The sequence below is a fragment of the Balaenoptera physalus genome (genome assembly GCF_965194825.1).
Source record: "Balaenoptera physalus genome assembly, chromosome: 11".
Classification (NCBI taxonomy): domain Eukaryota; kingdom Metazoa; phylum Chordata; class Mammalia; order Artiodactyla; family Balaenopteridae; genus Balaenoptera; species Balaenoptera physalus.
Window position 1 is genome coordinate 78,923,629 of NC_138896.1, and position 17,263 is coordinate 78,940,891.

General features: G+C 37.3%; 1 protein-coding gene across 1 annotated transcript in view; it reads right to left on the reverse strand.

Moving 5' to 3' along the window:
- Positions 1-80: 80 nt before the first annotated feature.
- Positions 81-17,263, reverse strand: part of DNAH12 (dynein axonemal heavy chain 12) — a 235,762-nt gene continuing 218,579 nt past the window's right edge. The window contains exons 68-75 of the mRNA XM_082412044.1: positions 16,583-16,816; positions 16,113-16,301; positions 14,215-14,318; positions 12,457-12,661; positions 3,839-3,976; positions 3,291-3,382; positions 1,577-1,644; positions 81-356 (exon numbers count right to left, since the gene is read on the reverse strand). Coding sequence (XP_082268170.1) covers positions 166-356; positions 1,577-1,644; positions 3,291-3,382; positions 3,839-3,976; positions 12,457-12,661; positions 14,215-14,318; positions 16,113-16,301; positions 16,583-16,816 — 1,221 coding nt within the window. The 3' untranslated portion in view covers positions 81-165. The remainder of the gene's footprint in view (positions 357-1,576; positions 1,645-3,290; positions 3,383-3,838; positions 3,977-12,456; positions 12,662-14,214; positions 14,319-16,112; positions 16,302-16,582; positions 16,817-17,263) is intronic.

Here is a 17,263-nt window from a genome sequence, read left to right on the forward strand (position 1 = left end):
AGTTGAGACTCATACATCAGGGAGGAGAACAATGCAAAGACCACTCACAAAGATCATTGAAAAGAATTACACCAAGATACTTGGGTTTTATAATATATATATTTTCAAGTAAGTGAAGGCAATATTTTTTTAACTTCTTTCAAATGTTTTCTTAATTTGTCCAATTTAGTCATCCAACTGACAAAGCAGAGCAACCCCACGTTTGATCCAGTGTTGAGTGGGTTGGTCTGTTTTCAACAACATTGCAATGACAAAGTTAGTAGAATGTCCTGTGGTGGAAAGAGTTCCTTTACGTTCACTTGTCTTGTAAAGAGGACAGACATAGGCATTCGACTTCACAATCTGAGACCTTTTAGCTTGAAGAAAAAGGAAATATATTCATTTGATAAAAGGAAAACAGCCAATGGTACTAAAAGAACAACTATTTATCTTGTAATAAAATGACCAGTACTAAATCTAAGATCATGATTATGATATTGAACATTTTAAAGTTATTGTTGTTGTGTTTTTACAGTTGGCATATAATTATGGTTGTGAAACAAGGTAAATGATTTCATATGGTGCATGATTCTAGGTCTGGAGGATAGGAATTGATTTTAAAGACCTGATCACTTAGCAGGTATGAAAACACTCAAGAGGACTTGGGAGAGAAGGAGAAATTAGGGAAGAAGGAATAAATTACAGCATAGGTAATGGAGGAGATGCAGAAAGAGAAACACAGCTGCTTAGAGCTCTAATACAAGAAATCCATAAATTAGAAGCTGAAGTTACTATTTGTTTTCAGCAGGTTATTACTAATAAAAGTATACCAACTCTTACCTACTCACAAAAAGAATCTACACACAATCCTTGAAAAGCCAGATATGAGATATTAGGAATCTTTCTAAACTGAGGCCACATTTGTCATAGTTATAAATGAACTGCTTTAATAATAAAAAATGCTTAATGGGTTGAGTGGTGATTGGGTAATTTATAAATTTTTCATTTACAGTTATTTGAGAATTAAAAAATAGAGAAGAAAGAAAAAACAAAAGAATGAGCTTCAATTGTTCAGATTTGGTGGGGAAATGATGATTGCAGAAGGAGGGAAGGAACAAGTAGGTTTCCCAAGGGAGCAAAATTGGCCTCCACCCCGTGTGGCTTGCAACATCTGTACCTTGGGGCACCTGGTTGGCTCCTAGGCCTAGGAGTTTCTTATAGCCAGAAAACTCTAGTCACTAGCTGGAGACTGTGTCAAGCCTATTTGTGTCTCTGAGAGGTATGCAAAGGCACTTCAGAATCAAAATATTGATGGGAAGCTCTAGACTGAAAAAGGAGAAGTGTAGGGGAGGGGCAAAGGAAACGTTATATCCCATGGGATAAGAGCAAACAGAGGCAGAATAATATTCCTAAAATAATATAAATGCAACCCAAAAAGGGGGAACAATATATTTCCATTGTAAACATTAAGTCAGTATTTACTATAATCGAACAAAATCGTAATAGGTTTGAACAGAGACTTATTTGGGGAAGCAGTTATAATATCTATCATTATCCTTCCTAAAACTCTACAAAGTTCTGTTAGAAATATATTTACTTGGTTTTATCCATATTACGGGCATCAGGTCAAACAGAAGTTTGGGGTATTGTTCGGCAAGCAATCCGCTGTGAAGAGAAATTGACAGATGTTTACTAGAAATAAAATAAAATTTGCATCTTAGAAATTGCTACTTAGCTATTGGCTTTTAATACAAGAGAGGACCAGAGATATGCAGGAAAATAAATGTAAAAACAAAACCAAACAAAACCAAGGAAGAGGCAATGAAGAATCGAGAGAAACAGAAGAAAAATATGGAAAGGCAATGTGTCAAACAGTGGACAAATATCAATTCCTGCCATTTTAAAAGTACTGTCCATGAGGCAGACACTATGCTGTCACATTTAACCTTCCCAATAGTCTTGTCCCCATTCCTAATTCTATTTCACAGATGAAGAGTGGAAGCTCAGAGAGACTGAGTACTTTTCTCACAGTAACACAGCTCTTAAATGCCAGCATGAGGATTCAAACATAGATCTATCTATCTAGAAAATGTGGTTTATTTTCCCTATGCTACATTGTTTGTTTGCTTGCTTGTTGGCTTGCAAGAGGAGGGAAGAAAGGGATGAAAAGATGAATACATATATAAGGAAACGTAAGTTAAGAGAAATGTCAGCAGAACGATGAAAATGAAAAGAGAAATAATCAAATGAACTATGTGCAGCTAAGTCTCCTCATATCCCTGTCTTAGAACCATCTCTGTAGAACCACCTTTATGCTCCTTCTTAAGTGACTTTCCCTGCCTCGGGCTTTAGCCCTCCCTTGAGAGCAAAGTGTAACCCTGACTCTGGAAATAGAAGATTATGCTTAGTAATGGATTGTTAAAGAGCAGGGCTTCAAGGGAAATAATCTTTCCCCTTCTCATATGTCTGTGTGTGTGTGTATATATATATATATACACACATATGCACTGTTTAGTTTCCTAAGCTGGAAATTCAGTATTTATTTAAAATATGTACTTATTATGTCATCAAAATGCAAGAAAAAGTTTTCCATTCACCAGTAGAAATGGGAACTTTGGGCTTCCCTGGTGGCGCAGTGGTTGGGAGTCTGCCTGCCAGTGCAGGGGACATGGGTTCGAGCCCTGGTCTGGGAGGATCCCACATGCCGCGGAGCAACTGGGCCCGTGAGCCACAACTACTGAGCCTGCGCGTCTGGAGCCTGTGCTCCGCAATGAGAGAGGCCGCGATGGTGAAAGGCCTGCGCACCGCGATGAGGAGTGGCCCCCGCTTGCCGCAACTAGAGAGAGCCCTCGCACAGAAACGAAGCCCCAACACAGCCAAAAATAAATAAATTAATTAATTAATTAAATAAAACAAAACAAACAAACAAACAAAAAACTACTAAAAAAAAAGAAATGGTAACATTACTATACTATAAACTGTTTGAAACTGAGGTGTGCCTACACATTACCAAACAGAACGTAACTGTTATAAAACAGAAGAAGGAAAATAATTTCAACTAACTTTTCTACTAGTAAGACCATTGAAATATTAACTCAAAATTGTTCAGAACCTGAAATTACTCACTCATTAACTGTTCAAGCCTGAGTAATGATTTATGGCAACAATTCTGATATTATTTATTACTTGTCGTATTCTCTAGAAGAAGTCTTTTGGTTGAGGGGGGTGGCAGGGGGGAAAGGTAGCAGACAGCTTATCTCACCTATGATTCAGCTACAACTGAATAGGTCCTTGCAGTTGAAACTACTGACCTTGTTCTGTCCCAGCGTGCTCCATCCAGATATAATCCGTGGATATAAACGCCATCTTCTGGTGTTCCCTCAGATGTATCAGAAGAAATAACCTGAAGGCAGAAGCACACACTAGCAATGATTTCCTCCCTAGACAACTTTGTCTCATAAAGAAAGCAGTAGCTAAATCTTCAGAACATATTCAGGGAAACTCCTCCATATAATAGCTTCTTAAACTGTAAGACTTTTTCAGTAAAATGTAAATCTAAAAATATATAATACAATTCCTTTTGACATATTTTATATGGTGTTACTGTACCTCATATTAATTTTTTGCTAAGATAGAAAAACAGCATTAGATTATTTGAATTGAATATTGAGATATATAAAAATTCTCTCACAAAGATAGCAAGACAAATATTATATACTTTCTTCATGAACACAAAGAATGGAAAGAAGTAGAATTGTTTGTAATGGGCTATAAAAATATGAATTCCCCATATCCTCCTTGCTTAAATACATGCCTTTGATGTAATGATATACTCTGGAGTTTAAGGAGTTTACTGTACCTCAAATTCATATCCTAGTAAATCAATAGGGATGGTATATTTTCTGGCATAATTCTGCATCGCTCCAGTTAAAAAGGCTTGGGTGAAAAAGAAACCTGAGAGCCAAAACACACAAGGTTTTCCTGAATTATACCAGTCCTATAAAGGAAAAAAAAATGCATTATGTTCATTTTTCAACTTATTCAAGAATCACCTGACATACAATTCCTGATTCTGGTTTTTGTGTATGTTGCCCACACTTTCCATCACAGGACTCTCTTTCCTGACACCAAACACACAACCTATCTTGGCCCTTCTACCTTTTATCCCTTCTAGTTACTCTTCTTGGAAAATGCAAACTAACCTTAACATTAACCTGAATAAAACAAAATTTGAAAGATTCAAATCTTCTGCAAAAAGGCAAATGTAAATTATTTGAGGGTTTATTACATTACTTAATACCACTCAACTGAAGAGAGAAAAAAAAATACCACTCAAAAGCAACCATCTTGGGGCTTCCCTGGTGGCGCAGTGGTTCAGAATCCGCCTGCCAATGCAGGGGACATGGGTTCGAGCCCTGGTCCGGGAAGATCCCACATGCTGCGGAGCAACTAAGCCCGTGTGCCACAACTACTGAGCCTGCGCTCTAAAGCCTGCGAGCCACAACTACTGAAGCCTGAACACCTAGAGCCCGTGTTCCTCAACAAGACAAGCCACCACAATGAGGAGCTCATGCACAATGAGGAGTAGCCCCCGCTCGCCACAACTAGAGAAAGCCCGCACGCAGCAACGAAAACCTGGCTCAGCCAAAAATAAATAAATAAAATAAATAAATTTATTAAAAAAAAAAAGCAAACATCTTTAGACATCTTATGCATTGTCTAACTATAGCCCACATGTGTTGGTTCCAGTTCCTTAATCCTCTTAAACTCCCTGCCTCCACAACCACTATCCCTGTTCCAGTTTAGATAGCCTGGCCTTCCTTCTGTATCATGTGTACCTCTTCTTGTTTCTTCCCTCTCTCTGCTCAGTACATCTATAACGATGCTGCCAGAGTACACTTCTCCATGCATGGTTTGGATCAAGTTTTAGCATCCTTAATTCTTCAGTGCTCTACTACTACCCTACCAAATTAAAGTCTAAAACATCTTAGTCTCCTATTCAAGATACTTCACAACCTGGCCCCAAATTGTATTTATAGATCCATCCCTTTTAGTTCCCCTTTAAACATCTTACATTCTAATCAGAATGTACTTTTGGTGGTCTCTTCTCTGCACTGGGTGGACATCTGTTGTTTTTTCTGCTTATCTTAAAGTGACACAACTCTTATATCCCTCTGGAGGATGAACCCTCCTACGCTTTCAATCGAAACACTTCTGGTGGTGGAAATGCACCTTCTGGAAGTGGGCATGTCATTCATGCCTAGCTGATCATACCTGCAGTCATAGTGACTGATTCAGGAATGGACATGTGACCCAATCAAAGCCAGAGATGTAGAGACTTTTGCTGGGACTTTTGGGGAAAAGATTCACTCTAAACTCTTTGAAGTTTTGTGGATGTAAGGCCACACAAGGATGTTTGCTATCCTGCTACCATCAGACAAGAACCTAACTGAGAATGGAGTTAACCCACAGAGACTGGAGCCGAGAGAAGTGCAAGAAGCCAGGATCAGGCAACCACATTTGCAGCCTAGGCCAAATGCTGTCTGGAATCACTTTACTCCCTGGCTTTTTCAATTACATGAGGGAACAAACTTAATTTTTGCTTATGTCAAAATTTTTACAACAGAATCAATCCTAAATGATATAGTGCCTTTCATCCTACAGCTGTCTCTTAAGTCCTCTTCCTTTATTTGGAGTGTCCAAAACCATTCATCATTTAGACCAGCTCAAATGCTACCTCATCCAATAAACAAACTCTGCTTTCCTAAGTTAAAAGAACTCTCTCCCTTCTTTGAATTCCCAGAGCATCTTATATGTTGCTCTTAGCTTTTTCTTAGATACATAGATTATCTTCCTGTAGGCTATTGGCAACTTGAAGGTAACCTGGCAACTTTATCCAGCAACAAAGCGCTTTAGACAAAGTGGGTCTCAATTCACATTTGAATGAACACATGAATTAATAAAACGAACTTTGTCTCTGAGTGAGCAGCACACTATGGGAAGAAGCCAGCTTTGCTCCCTGGGAAGAAGAGAACAAACCACTGCTGGAGACGTTGCAACAGTACAAGCTGTCAGATCAAGAAGAAGAAGAGAAAGAGATGGAGCTTGACAAGGGTACAAACCGGGCAGAACTAGTACCATGCACAAGAAAGCTATAAGAACCCAGAAGGCAAGTGTATAGAACATTACCTTGCTCACTCCAGGTCTTCATTTAGCCAAGAATGTCATGAGTGTCTGGGTCAGCTACTTACATACAATCTCTGAATTAGCTACCATTTACTGAGCGCTTAGTGCATACGGTGTAGGCACTAAGTAATTTACATGCATCACCTCATTTAGTCCACGAAATAATTCAGTGAGTTAGGAATTATTCCTCCCATTTTACTGATGAGGAAACTGGGGTGTAGAAAGATGAGTATCTTGCTCAAAGTCACACATATACTAAGTGTCGGATCCCAGATTTAATCTGAGATTCCAGCCAGTGTGCAAAAAGCTTAAAAAAAAAAAAAAAGGCACAGGCAGGAGGAAGGGAAGGTAAGTAGGGTGAACAGTGAGAGAGAAATGAGAAAAGAAGAAAAAACTCCACATGACTCAATTTGTTTAATTTGTTAACTCTAAGAATCATTGGGAGGTAAAGTCAAGAGTCCAGGAGAGAGAAAGATGATGGGAAAACTGTACAGCTTCTGTAAGGGTAAGAAAACAATGGGGAAGATCCATTCAGGGGAAGATTTGTGGTGAAGGATGATAAACATGCCCAATAATGAGTGAGATTTTCCTTTCTCATTCAAACAGAATGATTCCAAGGGGAAAGCCAAATTCGGAAAGTAGAGAGTTTGATATGAACTTTATATTAACAATAACAACAAAGGAAATTTGTCCTGGATATTATTCCAGCTGGCACCATGCCAGGACCCCTCTAGGGGACCAAGCTAAAGACTCTTCAAAGCCCTTCAGGAACAAAGCAGTATACGAGAAATGTAAGCAGCTCCGATTAAAATTTCAGAAAAGTTTAGGAAATGAAAAAAAGCAAGATTATGTCAAGGGGAGGATGGAATTAACTATATGTCAGATGCTTTTGATAAGGGACAGAAAGAGGCTGGTACATACAGGAAGAAGTCAAACACATGTCATAGACATGTTGGCTAGAAATCACCCAGGTGCACATACTCTCACCTATTAAATTAGAAAAGATTAAAAAGGAGAACACTAATTACTGAAAAACAGGCACTCACATTCACTATTGATAGGCCTACAATTGCCTAATTTTTACATAGGGTGATTACATAATGTATATCAAAAGCTCTAAAAATATCCAAAGGGAATAGATTAAAGCATTAAAAGAATAAAGAACCACTGATCAAGAAGGATTTTCTAGGAACACAAGGATGGTTTCACACTTGGAAATCTAGTGATATAATTCAATGCAATAATAAGCTAAAAAAGAAAAAAAATCACATCATCAGCAGTTAAGTGCTAAAAAAGCATTTGGAAAAATTAAACAATTTCTGGATTTTATGAAAGAATAGTTCACATTTACTGAATGCCTATAACTGTTACCATATGAAATAAAAGTGCCCATTTTATGGATGAGGAAACTGAGGCTAGTAAGTGGCAACTCTTCTAGAGCCTAAACACTTAAAATCCCTATTATAGGGACTTCCCTGGTGGTGTAGTGGTTAAGAATCCACCTGCCAATGCAGGGGACATGGGTTCAATCCCTGGTCCGGGAAGATCCCACATGCCATGAAGCAACCAAGCCCGTGCACCACAACTACTGAGCCCGCTCTCTAGAGCCCGTGAGCCACAAATACTGAGCCCCTGTGCTGCAACTACTGAAGCCTGCGTGCCTAGAGGCTGTGCCCTGCAACAAGAGAAGCCACTGCAACAAGAAGCCTGTGCACCACAATGAAGAGTAGCCCCTGTTCGCCCAACTAGAGAAAGCCTGCACACAGCAATGAAGACCCAATGCAGCCAAAAAATAAATAAAATTTTTTTAAAAATGTAAAAAAACCCTTTATATTCTGATTCTTTTGTTAAGTGTATAATCTACATAAAAAGATCCTATAAATTAATTTTAAAAAAATTTTTCAAAGAAATATGGGCCTAGGAGATGAAGAGGCAATTCAAATCAAAGAGGAAATAAAAAAACACCTAGAGACAGATGAAAATGAAAACACAACAATCCAAAACTTATGGGATGCAGCAAAAGGAGTTCTAAGAGGGAAGTTTATAGAGATACAAGCTTACCTCAGGAAATAAGAAAAATCTCAAATAAACAACCTAACCTTACACCTAAAGGAACTAGAGAAAGAAGAACAAACAAAACCCAGAGTTAATAGAAGAAAAGAAATCACAAAGGTCAGAGCAGAAATAAATGAAATAGAGACTAAAAAAAAAATAAAATAGAAAAAAATCAATGAAATTAAAAGCTGGTTTTTTTAAAAGATAAACCTTTAGCCAGACTCATCAAGGAAAAAAGGGAGTGGGCCCAAATCAATAAAATCAGAAATGAAAAAGGAGAAGGTACAACTGATTCCACAGAAATACAAAGGGATTGTAAGAGACTACTACGAGCAATTATATGCCAATAAAATGGACAACTTAGAAGAAATGGACAAATTCTTAGAAAGGTACAATCTCCCAAGACTGAGCCAGGAAGAAATAGAAAATATGAACAGACCAGTTACCAGTAATGAAATTGAATCAGTAATTTAAAAAGTTCCAACAAACAAAAGTGCAGAACCAGATGACTTCACAGGGAAATTCTACCAAACATTTAGAGAAGGGTTAACACCCGTCCTTCTGAAACTATTCCAAGAAACTGCAGAAGGAACACTTCCAAACTCATTCTATGAGGCCAGCATTACCCCGATACCAAAACCAGACAAAGACACCACAAAAAAAAAAAAAAGAAGAAAATTAGAGGCAAATATCACTGATGAACATATTTGCAAAAATCCTCAACAAAATACTATCAAGCCAAGTCCATTAAAAGGATCATACACAATGATCAAGTGGGATTTATCCCAGGGTTGCAAGGATTTTTCAATATCTGCAAATCAATCAATGTGAAACACCACATTAACAAATTGAAGAATAAAAACCATATGATATCTCAACAGACAAAGAAAAAGCTTTTGATAAAATTCAGGATCCACTTATGATAAAAACTCTCCAGAAAGTGGGCATAGAGGGAACATACCTCAACATAATAAAGGCCATATATGACAAACCCACAGCAAACCTCATACTCAACAGTGAAAAACTGATAGCATTTCCTCTAAGATCAGGAACAAGACAAGGATGCCCACTCTCACCACTTTTATTCAGTATAGTTTTGGAAGTCCTAGCCACATCAATCAAAGAAGAAAAAGAAATAAAAGGAATCCAAATTGTAAAGGAGGAAGTAAAACTATCACTGTTTGCAGATGACATGATACTATATATAGAAAATCCTAAAGACACCACCAAAAAACTACTAGAGCTCATCAATGAACTCAGTAAAGTTGCAGGATACAAAATTAATACACAGAAATCTGTTGCATTTCTATACATTAACAACAAAGTATCAAAAAGAGAAATTAAGGAAACAATCCCATTTACCATCACATCAAAAAGGACAAGAAAGCTAGCAATAAACCTACCTAACAAGGCAAAAGACCTGTACTTTGAAAACTTTAGGACACTAATGAAAGAAATTGAAGATGACACAAACAGATGGAAAGATAGACCATGTTCTTGGATTGGAAGAATTAATATTGTTAAAATGACCATACTACCCAAAGTAATCTACAGATTCAATGCAATCCCTATCAAAATACCAATGGCATTTTTCACAGAACAAGAACAAATAATTTTAAAATTTATATGGAACACAAAAGACCCTGAAGAGCCAAAACAATCTTGAGAAAGAAGAACAGAGCTGGAGGAATCAAGAGCCCTGACTTCAGACTATGCTACAAAGCTACAGTAATCAAAACAGTATGGTACAGGCACAAAAACAAACACATAGATCAATGGAACAGGATAGAGACCCCAGAAATAAACCCATACACTTATGGTCAATTAATCTATGCCAAAAGAGGCAAGAATATACAATGGAGAAAAGACAGGCTCTTCAATAAGTGGTGCCAGGAAAACTGGACAGCTACATGTAAAAGAATGAAATTAGAACATTCTCTAACATCATATAAAAAATAAACTCAAAATACATTAAAAACCTAAATGTAAGACCAGACAGTATAAAAATCCTAGAGGAAAACATAGGCAGAACACTTTTTCACATAAATCACAGCAATATTTTTTCTGAATCTGTCTCCTAAAGTAAAGGGAATAAAAGCAAAAATAAACAAATAGGACCTAATTAAACTTAAAAGCTTTTGCACAGCAAAGGAAACCATCGACAAAATGAAAAGACAACCTACTGAATGAGAGAAAATATTTGCAAATCATATGACCGATAAGGGATTAATATCCAACATATATAAATAGCTCATACAACTCAACATCAAAAAACAAAACAAAACAAAACAAACAGCCCAATTAAAAAATGGGCGGAAGAACTGAACAGACATTTTTCCGAAGAGGAAATGCAGGTGGCCAACAGGCACATGAAAAGATACTCAACATTGCTAATCATCATGGAAATGCAAATCAAAACCACAATGAGATATATACACTACCAAATGTAAAATAGATAGCTAGTGGGAAGCAGCCGTAGAGCACAGGGAGATCAGCTTGGTGCTTTATGACCATCTAGAGGGTTGGGATAGGGAGGGTGGGAGGGAGACGCAAGAGGGAGGAGATATGGGGATGTATGTATATGTGTAGCTGATTCACTTTGTTATAAAGCAGAAACTAACACACGATTGTAAAGCAATTATACTCAAATAAAGATGTTAAAAAACACACACACACACACAATGAAATATCGCCCTGCACCTGTCAGAATGGCTATCATCAAAATGAACACAAAAAACAAATGCTGGCAAGGATGTGGACAAAAAAGAACCTTTGTACACTGTTGATGGGAATGTAACTTGTTGCAGGCACTGTGGAATACGGAGGTTTCTCAAATAACTAAAAATAGAACTAACATATTACCCAGCAATTCCAGTCTCAGATATATATCGTGAAAAAAACAACACTAATTTGAAAAGATACATGCACCCCAATGTTCATAGTAGCATTATTTACAATTGTAATATACGGAGGCAGCCTAAGAGTCCATCAACAGATGAATGGATAAAGTAGATGTGGTATATATATACAATGGAATACAACTTGGCCATTAAAAAGAATGAAATTTTGCCATTTGAAGAAACACGGGTGGACTTGGAGGGCATTATGCTAAGTGAAATAAGTCAGACAGAGAAAGACAAATACTTTATGATGTCACTTATATGTGGAATCTAAAAAATACAACAAACTAGTATATACAGGAAAAAGAAGCAGACTCACAGATATAGAGAACAAACTAGTGGTTACCAGTGTGGGAGTGCAATGTAGGGGTGGAGGAGTGGGAAGCACAAACTACTGGGTGTAAGATAGGCTCATGTAATAACTGTAAATGGAAAGTAACCTTTAAAAATTTTACAAAAAAATAAAAACAAACAAAAATAGTCCCATGAAAAATCAGCCTAGGAGATGAACAGGCAATTCACAGGAGAGAACACAAACAGCAAACACACATACCAAAAGAAGCACAGACTCACTAATAATCAAAGAAACTCAAACCGAAACAAAGATATGGTTGACCTGTCAGATTGGCAAAAATTAAAAAGCAATGTATGAGAAAGCCTATCTCTCCACATCTTCACAAGTAGGGTTATTTTATTATTAGCTTCTATAGTGAAACAAATAAAGCGTTTGTATAATAAAAGGGCAACTGAACACTGAGAGGTCACATACCTATGTGAATTTCCAAAATGTATTTTGGGGGCTCTCCCCATCCACTATCCTCACATAAGCATCAACCATAGGATGGGGGCAAGCGGAGGAGTTGGGGAGGAAAATGAGTGTGCTGCCTTACACATCCTTTATGTGTGAGATTGCAGGGTGAAGGGTTCGGAGATTTCAAAGCACCCATCTTTTCCCTGGTTTTATGAGATAAGAGATAAGAAGCACTGATTTCTAGATAATGGCCAATTATTGATAAATCCAAGCCTCAGGCTCTTTTTGTGATTTACCATCAGTAGGAAAATCACAAGACCAAGTTGTGAATCTTCAAAAATATAAATGTCACATATTACTTGGGTTTGAGTAAAATAAAATTTTAATTTTCTACTTAGTACTTTGAAATGTGTGTAATTTTCAATATTCTAAAATTTTGGTTAGATTACCATGAAACTACTAATCCATTTCATCTAACTCAGAGACATTCAAGTGACCACAGCCAACTTCTAGTATCTCTTCAGTCAACCAAAAAAATGAAATAATATATACATTATAATATATATATTATATATAATTTTTAACCTGTAAAAAGTTCAGCCGGGCTAGAAAGTCTGTGATGTAACTTCCTAGGGGTTTAAGACTTGGGTATGATCGTTGGGCCCATATTTCTGGAACCTTTCCAACAAGCAGACTGCCAGAGAGTGCCTCCAAAGCAGAATCCATGACAACCACGCCCTTAATAGCTTTTTCAAGGTCCTGTAGAGTGTTGCGTATTGTTTTAATTAAACTGCAAGGAAAGAAATTGTGTCATCAACATATATATGATAGTAAATACCAACATACAGTCTTTCTAGAAGAAGAAATAGCAGGATACCATTCACAGCTTTATGGGAGTGTATTCCCAAAGTGTGGTCACCTCCCACTTGATAATATAAAGTAATTTTAGGTGATACTTGGATGAACATTTTTCATTTTATTTATTACACATGTATTTTTAAATATAGAAAATAATATAACTTGCATATCAAAATTTCTGCTTTCAAGGTATTATTGCTTAAGACCAGGCAAATTTAAACAGAGAATGATTTAAGGAAAAATATCAGGTAAATAATGTTACAGGTGACATGCAAATATGAAGAAAGTTATAAAGGTACGATACAATGGCTGAAACTTTGGAAACACTGAATTAAAACATACAGTGTATATTCATTTATACCCTTGCAAGTACTTTGTTTCCCACTTAGGCCCAAACTGCTAAGAACACCATAAATATACCTGAAGTGAGGGTTTTAGCCTAGAAGCCTAAGCAACTGAGAGATAGTATGTTATGATATGTAAATACATATGGTCTTTGTATAAGAATTACTAAATTAATTAAGGCATCATAGTGTTTTAATATGCTTTATTTTAAAATTTCAAAAAGTATGGAAACTGAAACAAACTTGGAAACACTAGAAAATTCATAACCAAAACAATTCTCCGTTCCTTAAGCCAGTATTGAACTGTAGAAAATTCAATTTGAAAATTCAAAGCAGGGGCTTCCCTGGTGGTACAGTGGTTAAGAATCTGCCTGCCAATGCAGGGGTCACGGGTTCAAGCCCTGGTCTGGGAAGATCTCGCATGCCGCGGAGCAACTAAGCCCATGCACCGCAACTAGTGAGCCTGTGCTCTAGGGCCCGCGAGCCACAACTACTGAGCCCACATGCCACAACTACTGAGCCCACTTGCCACAACTACTGAAGCCTGCACGCCTACAGCCCATTCTCCTCAACAAGAGAGGCCACAACAATGAGAGGCCCGCGCCACAACAAAGAGTAGCCCCCGCTCGCGGCAACTAGAGGAAAGCCCATGTGCAGCAACAAAGACCCAACACAGCCAAAAATAAATAAATACATTTATTAAAAAAAATTCAAAGCAAATAATTTGTTTGCTATTTTTGGGTACCTAGTCAATCCAGATAGACTCAGGAAGAAAATGGGGGGGGGGGTGTATATGTGTCAGTGGTAGAAAAATGACAAGAGATGTATTTACACATAGACCAAGATAAGGCTCATTCCATCTTTAGTTCCTGAGGAGAAGAGCAATGGATGGATGAGAAATTATGATTAATGAACATTTTTAACCAGTAAAAGGAGATCTCTATTTCATCACCATTTTTATATTATAAAAGATACCTTCCCTTCTGGGGCAGAAGATTATGCAACTTTAAAAAAGGAGAAAAACTCTAATGAAATGGCAAGTTTTGATAATTTTTTCTTAAAATTTTAATTCAATACCAGTGTATCTTTTTATCAACTTTGGTTGGTAGCCTTCTGAATAACTGGGTATAGAGCTCCTTACTTGTTAAATCTTTCCATTTCTTGTACTAAAACAGTATTCATGCTCTCTTCATATCTCACGGGATACTTGAGTAGTGCTGATTCAATGTCAAAGTCATTTGGTAGCTAAGAGAATAGATTTTGAAGATCACATATTACTCTCAGAATAAATAATTAGTTTCATTCAGCTATAATATCAATTATAGCTAACATGAGGCAATTACTATGTGCCAAGTATTATGCTAACTGCTTTCCAAACACTATCTCATGTGATCCTTACCATTCACTATTAGGTGGCCATCATTATCATTTAAGTACAGAGAGGTTAAGTAAATGCCCAAGGGTACAGAGTCCAAAAGTGGTCTGTTTAAATCCATAGATCTCTAACACTAAGGACCATGCTCTTTACTACAGGACAGAGTACTATGAAGAAGATATACATTTCTGAAAAGTTGTGTAATTTTCTTTTGTAAATTGAATCTTAATTTTCCATTAATAAAACTGATTTACCATTTCATAACTCTTTTTTATTTACTTCCAATAAATTATCAACTGGCTCAAAATGGATTTGCTTACACCACTATCAAATAATTAATGTGTAAATGTAGCAAGGTTCCAGGGCATAGGGAAAGAGAAGGCCATTGAGTGTCTGATTTCAAAGAGGCATCTCAGAGACACTTGAGGAGAAGTGATAAAGGGGACTTTGGGGTTGGTGATCAAGCCCCAAGACAATGGAATTCACACTCTTAAAGGGGCAAAGGAATTTCCCTATGGGGGAACTCCCAAACTAAGAAAGTTGAGCTGCCCAGACTGTCCCCAGGCCATGGTCCTTTGGTGGTACAAAAGAATTCTAAGTCATATTAGGTGGTGTCACTCAAGGCACATTTGGCTCAGCACAAACATTCTACCCCAATTAAGTCCTATATGCCACTTCCAGGTAACTTCCTGCTAGGGATCTTGTCAGAGCCACCATTTTGGGAGGGCAAGAACCTTGCCCCGAAGAGATAAACCACACAAGAAGAAGGGGCTGAGGGTGAGAAGAGGCAAATGGCAGAAGCAGCAGTCCAGGGGTGGAGGTTGGAGGAGGCTAGTTTGATTTTACCCAGGGGTAGCAGGCAGTGTTGCTCCCTTCTCCTCTCCAGTGGCCACAGCCAGACTTAAGGTGAGGAGGCTCTACTTAAGGACTGGTGTAAGGCAAGGGTACCAACTGTGAGAGTAGAGTAGGTGCCATCCGTGGATTTTCAAGGCAGAGGGGGTAGGGGTCAGGTTCTGCTCTGTCAGAGTGCCTGACACTGAAATATGGGGATAATTATAGTATTTATCCTGGAGGGGAGTTGTGAAGATCTGTGCTTAGGACCATAAAGTCCTCTTAGTAGTTCTTTATTGAATTTAAGACACAGAAAAAAGTGAGAAAAGAGAGTATCATTCCACTTTACCAAGAGGGCTAAGTACATTGGGCTGTAGTATGGGGAAAAAAAGGCTGTAGCTGTTAATTTAGTGCTGATCTTATTTCCCTGTGCCTTCTCACTTCTGAAGGTATAGATTAAAAACCATTCCCTCCTTGAACCAGCAAGTTCAGACCATTTCCTCCATTTAAAAAAAGTAGGCCCACCATCTTTATTTAGAAATGATAATAAATCATATATTCAGTAGCTTATCCACAACCGTAGTTACTAAGAACTTACTATTTGCCAGGCATTATGCAAAGCACTTTAATTTAATGATCTCCTTAATGTTCACAAGAACCTTATACAGTTGGTACTATTATCACCACTTTACAGATTTGAAAACTAATGTTCAGAAAGGCAAAGTATCTCACTCAAGGTCATAATGCCGCTAAATGGAGTTTTCAGATTGACATTTCAGTGCCATTTTGATTTATGTTATATTACAAGTAACATATCTTAAGCTAAACATTACCTTGTTGAGAATATCTTTGGTCATTTCTAGTAGAATCTGGTCAGCACTTCCTGAGGATCCTGTCTGTTTGGAGCCTCCTTGGGTGAGGAGCAAGGACTCAAAGAGGATTTTCGTTTGTTGAAGATCTTTGGAGATATCAACATTTTCATGTAATCCAAATATCTCAGGGTGTTGAGTAAATGGAAGTTTCTACCAGAAAATAGATTCAACAAGCATCACATTTTCACTGGATACGTTAATTCATAAGGTAGACATGTGCAGACCAAAAAGGGTTAAAAATCAACTAAACATCAAACAACAGAGGAATCAAACTTTTCCAGTTTTCAGTAACTACTAGAAACAAAATATATTGAAAGCTGATTGAACCATAGTACTTGTCTAATCCTATACATTATGGGGGACTACTTCACTATTTGTTTTTTAGAAAAATCACACTTGAATCTAACCCTATTTTCAGTGATATCAGTTACCTTAATGAATTCAATGTACTCATTATAAGTGCCTTTGGGAGGTGCAAAATAGTTTCCACTGGGAGAAAACTTATAATGAGAGTTTTCAATTATGTGAGGGTTATAAAAGTCAGCCAGCATGGTTAAGAGGAGACGTCTGTCCCAATCATCTGTCACTCTTCCTCCATAGTTACACTCTCCAGTCAGGTAAGAGATAGCTTCAAATGGAATTGTATCATATTCATTTATAAATAACTGAAACAGAGGAAAAATGAAATGAGAAAAACCTTAAAGTATTTCACTTCATTTCCATTTTAAGATGGCCTTAAATATCTATCAATCAATCAATCATCCATCAATCTATACACATGGAAGTGGGGTTGGAAGAATTATCATCATGGTTGTTTTGAAGCCCCATGTCATAAAGGCCCTTATCACAGCACAGAAGCAGAAAAATACAATATTCTGTGGTTGTCTAATTGGATTAATAGATTTGGTAAAACATGACAGAAATAATGGGAAAGTATTGGAGTTGGACAGACCTGAGTTCAAATCTTACCTCAATGGGTAAATTTACTTCTTAGCTTTGGTTTTCTCCAAAATAGGGATAATACCCACCTTACAGGGTTGCTGTGAGAATTAAAATTCATGTAAGTAATGTGCCTAGTTCAAAGTCTGAGTGAGTAGGAATTTATAGTGGAC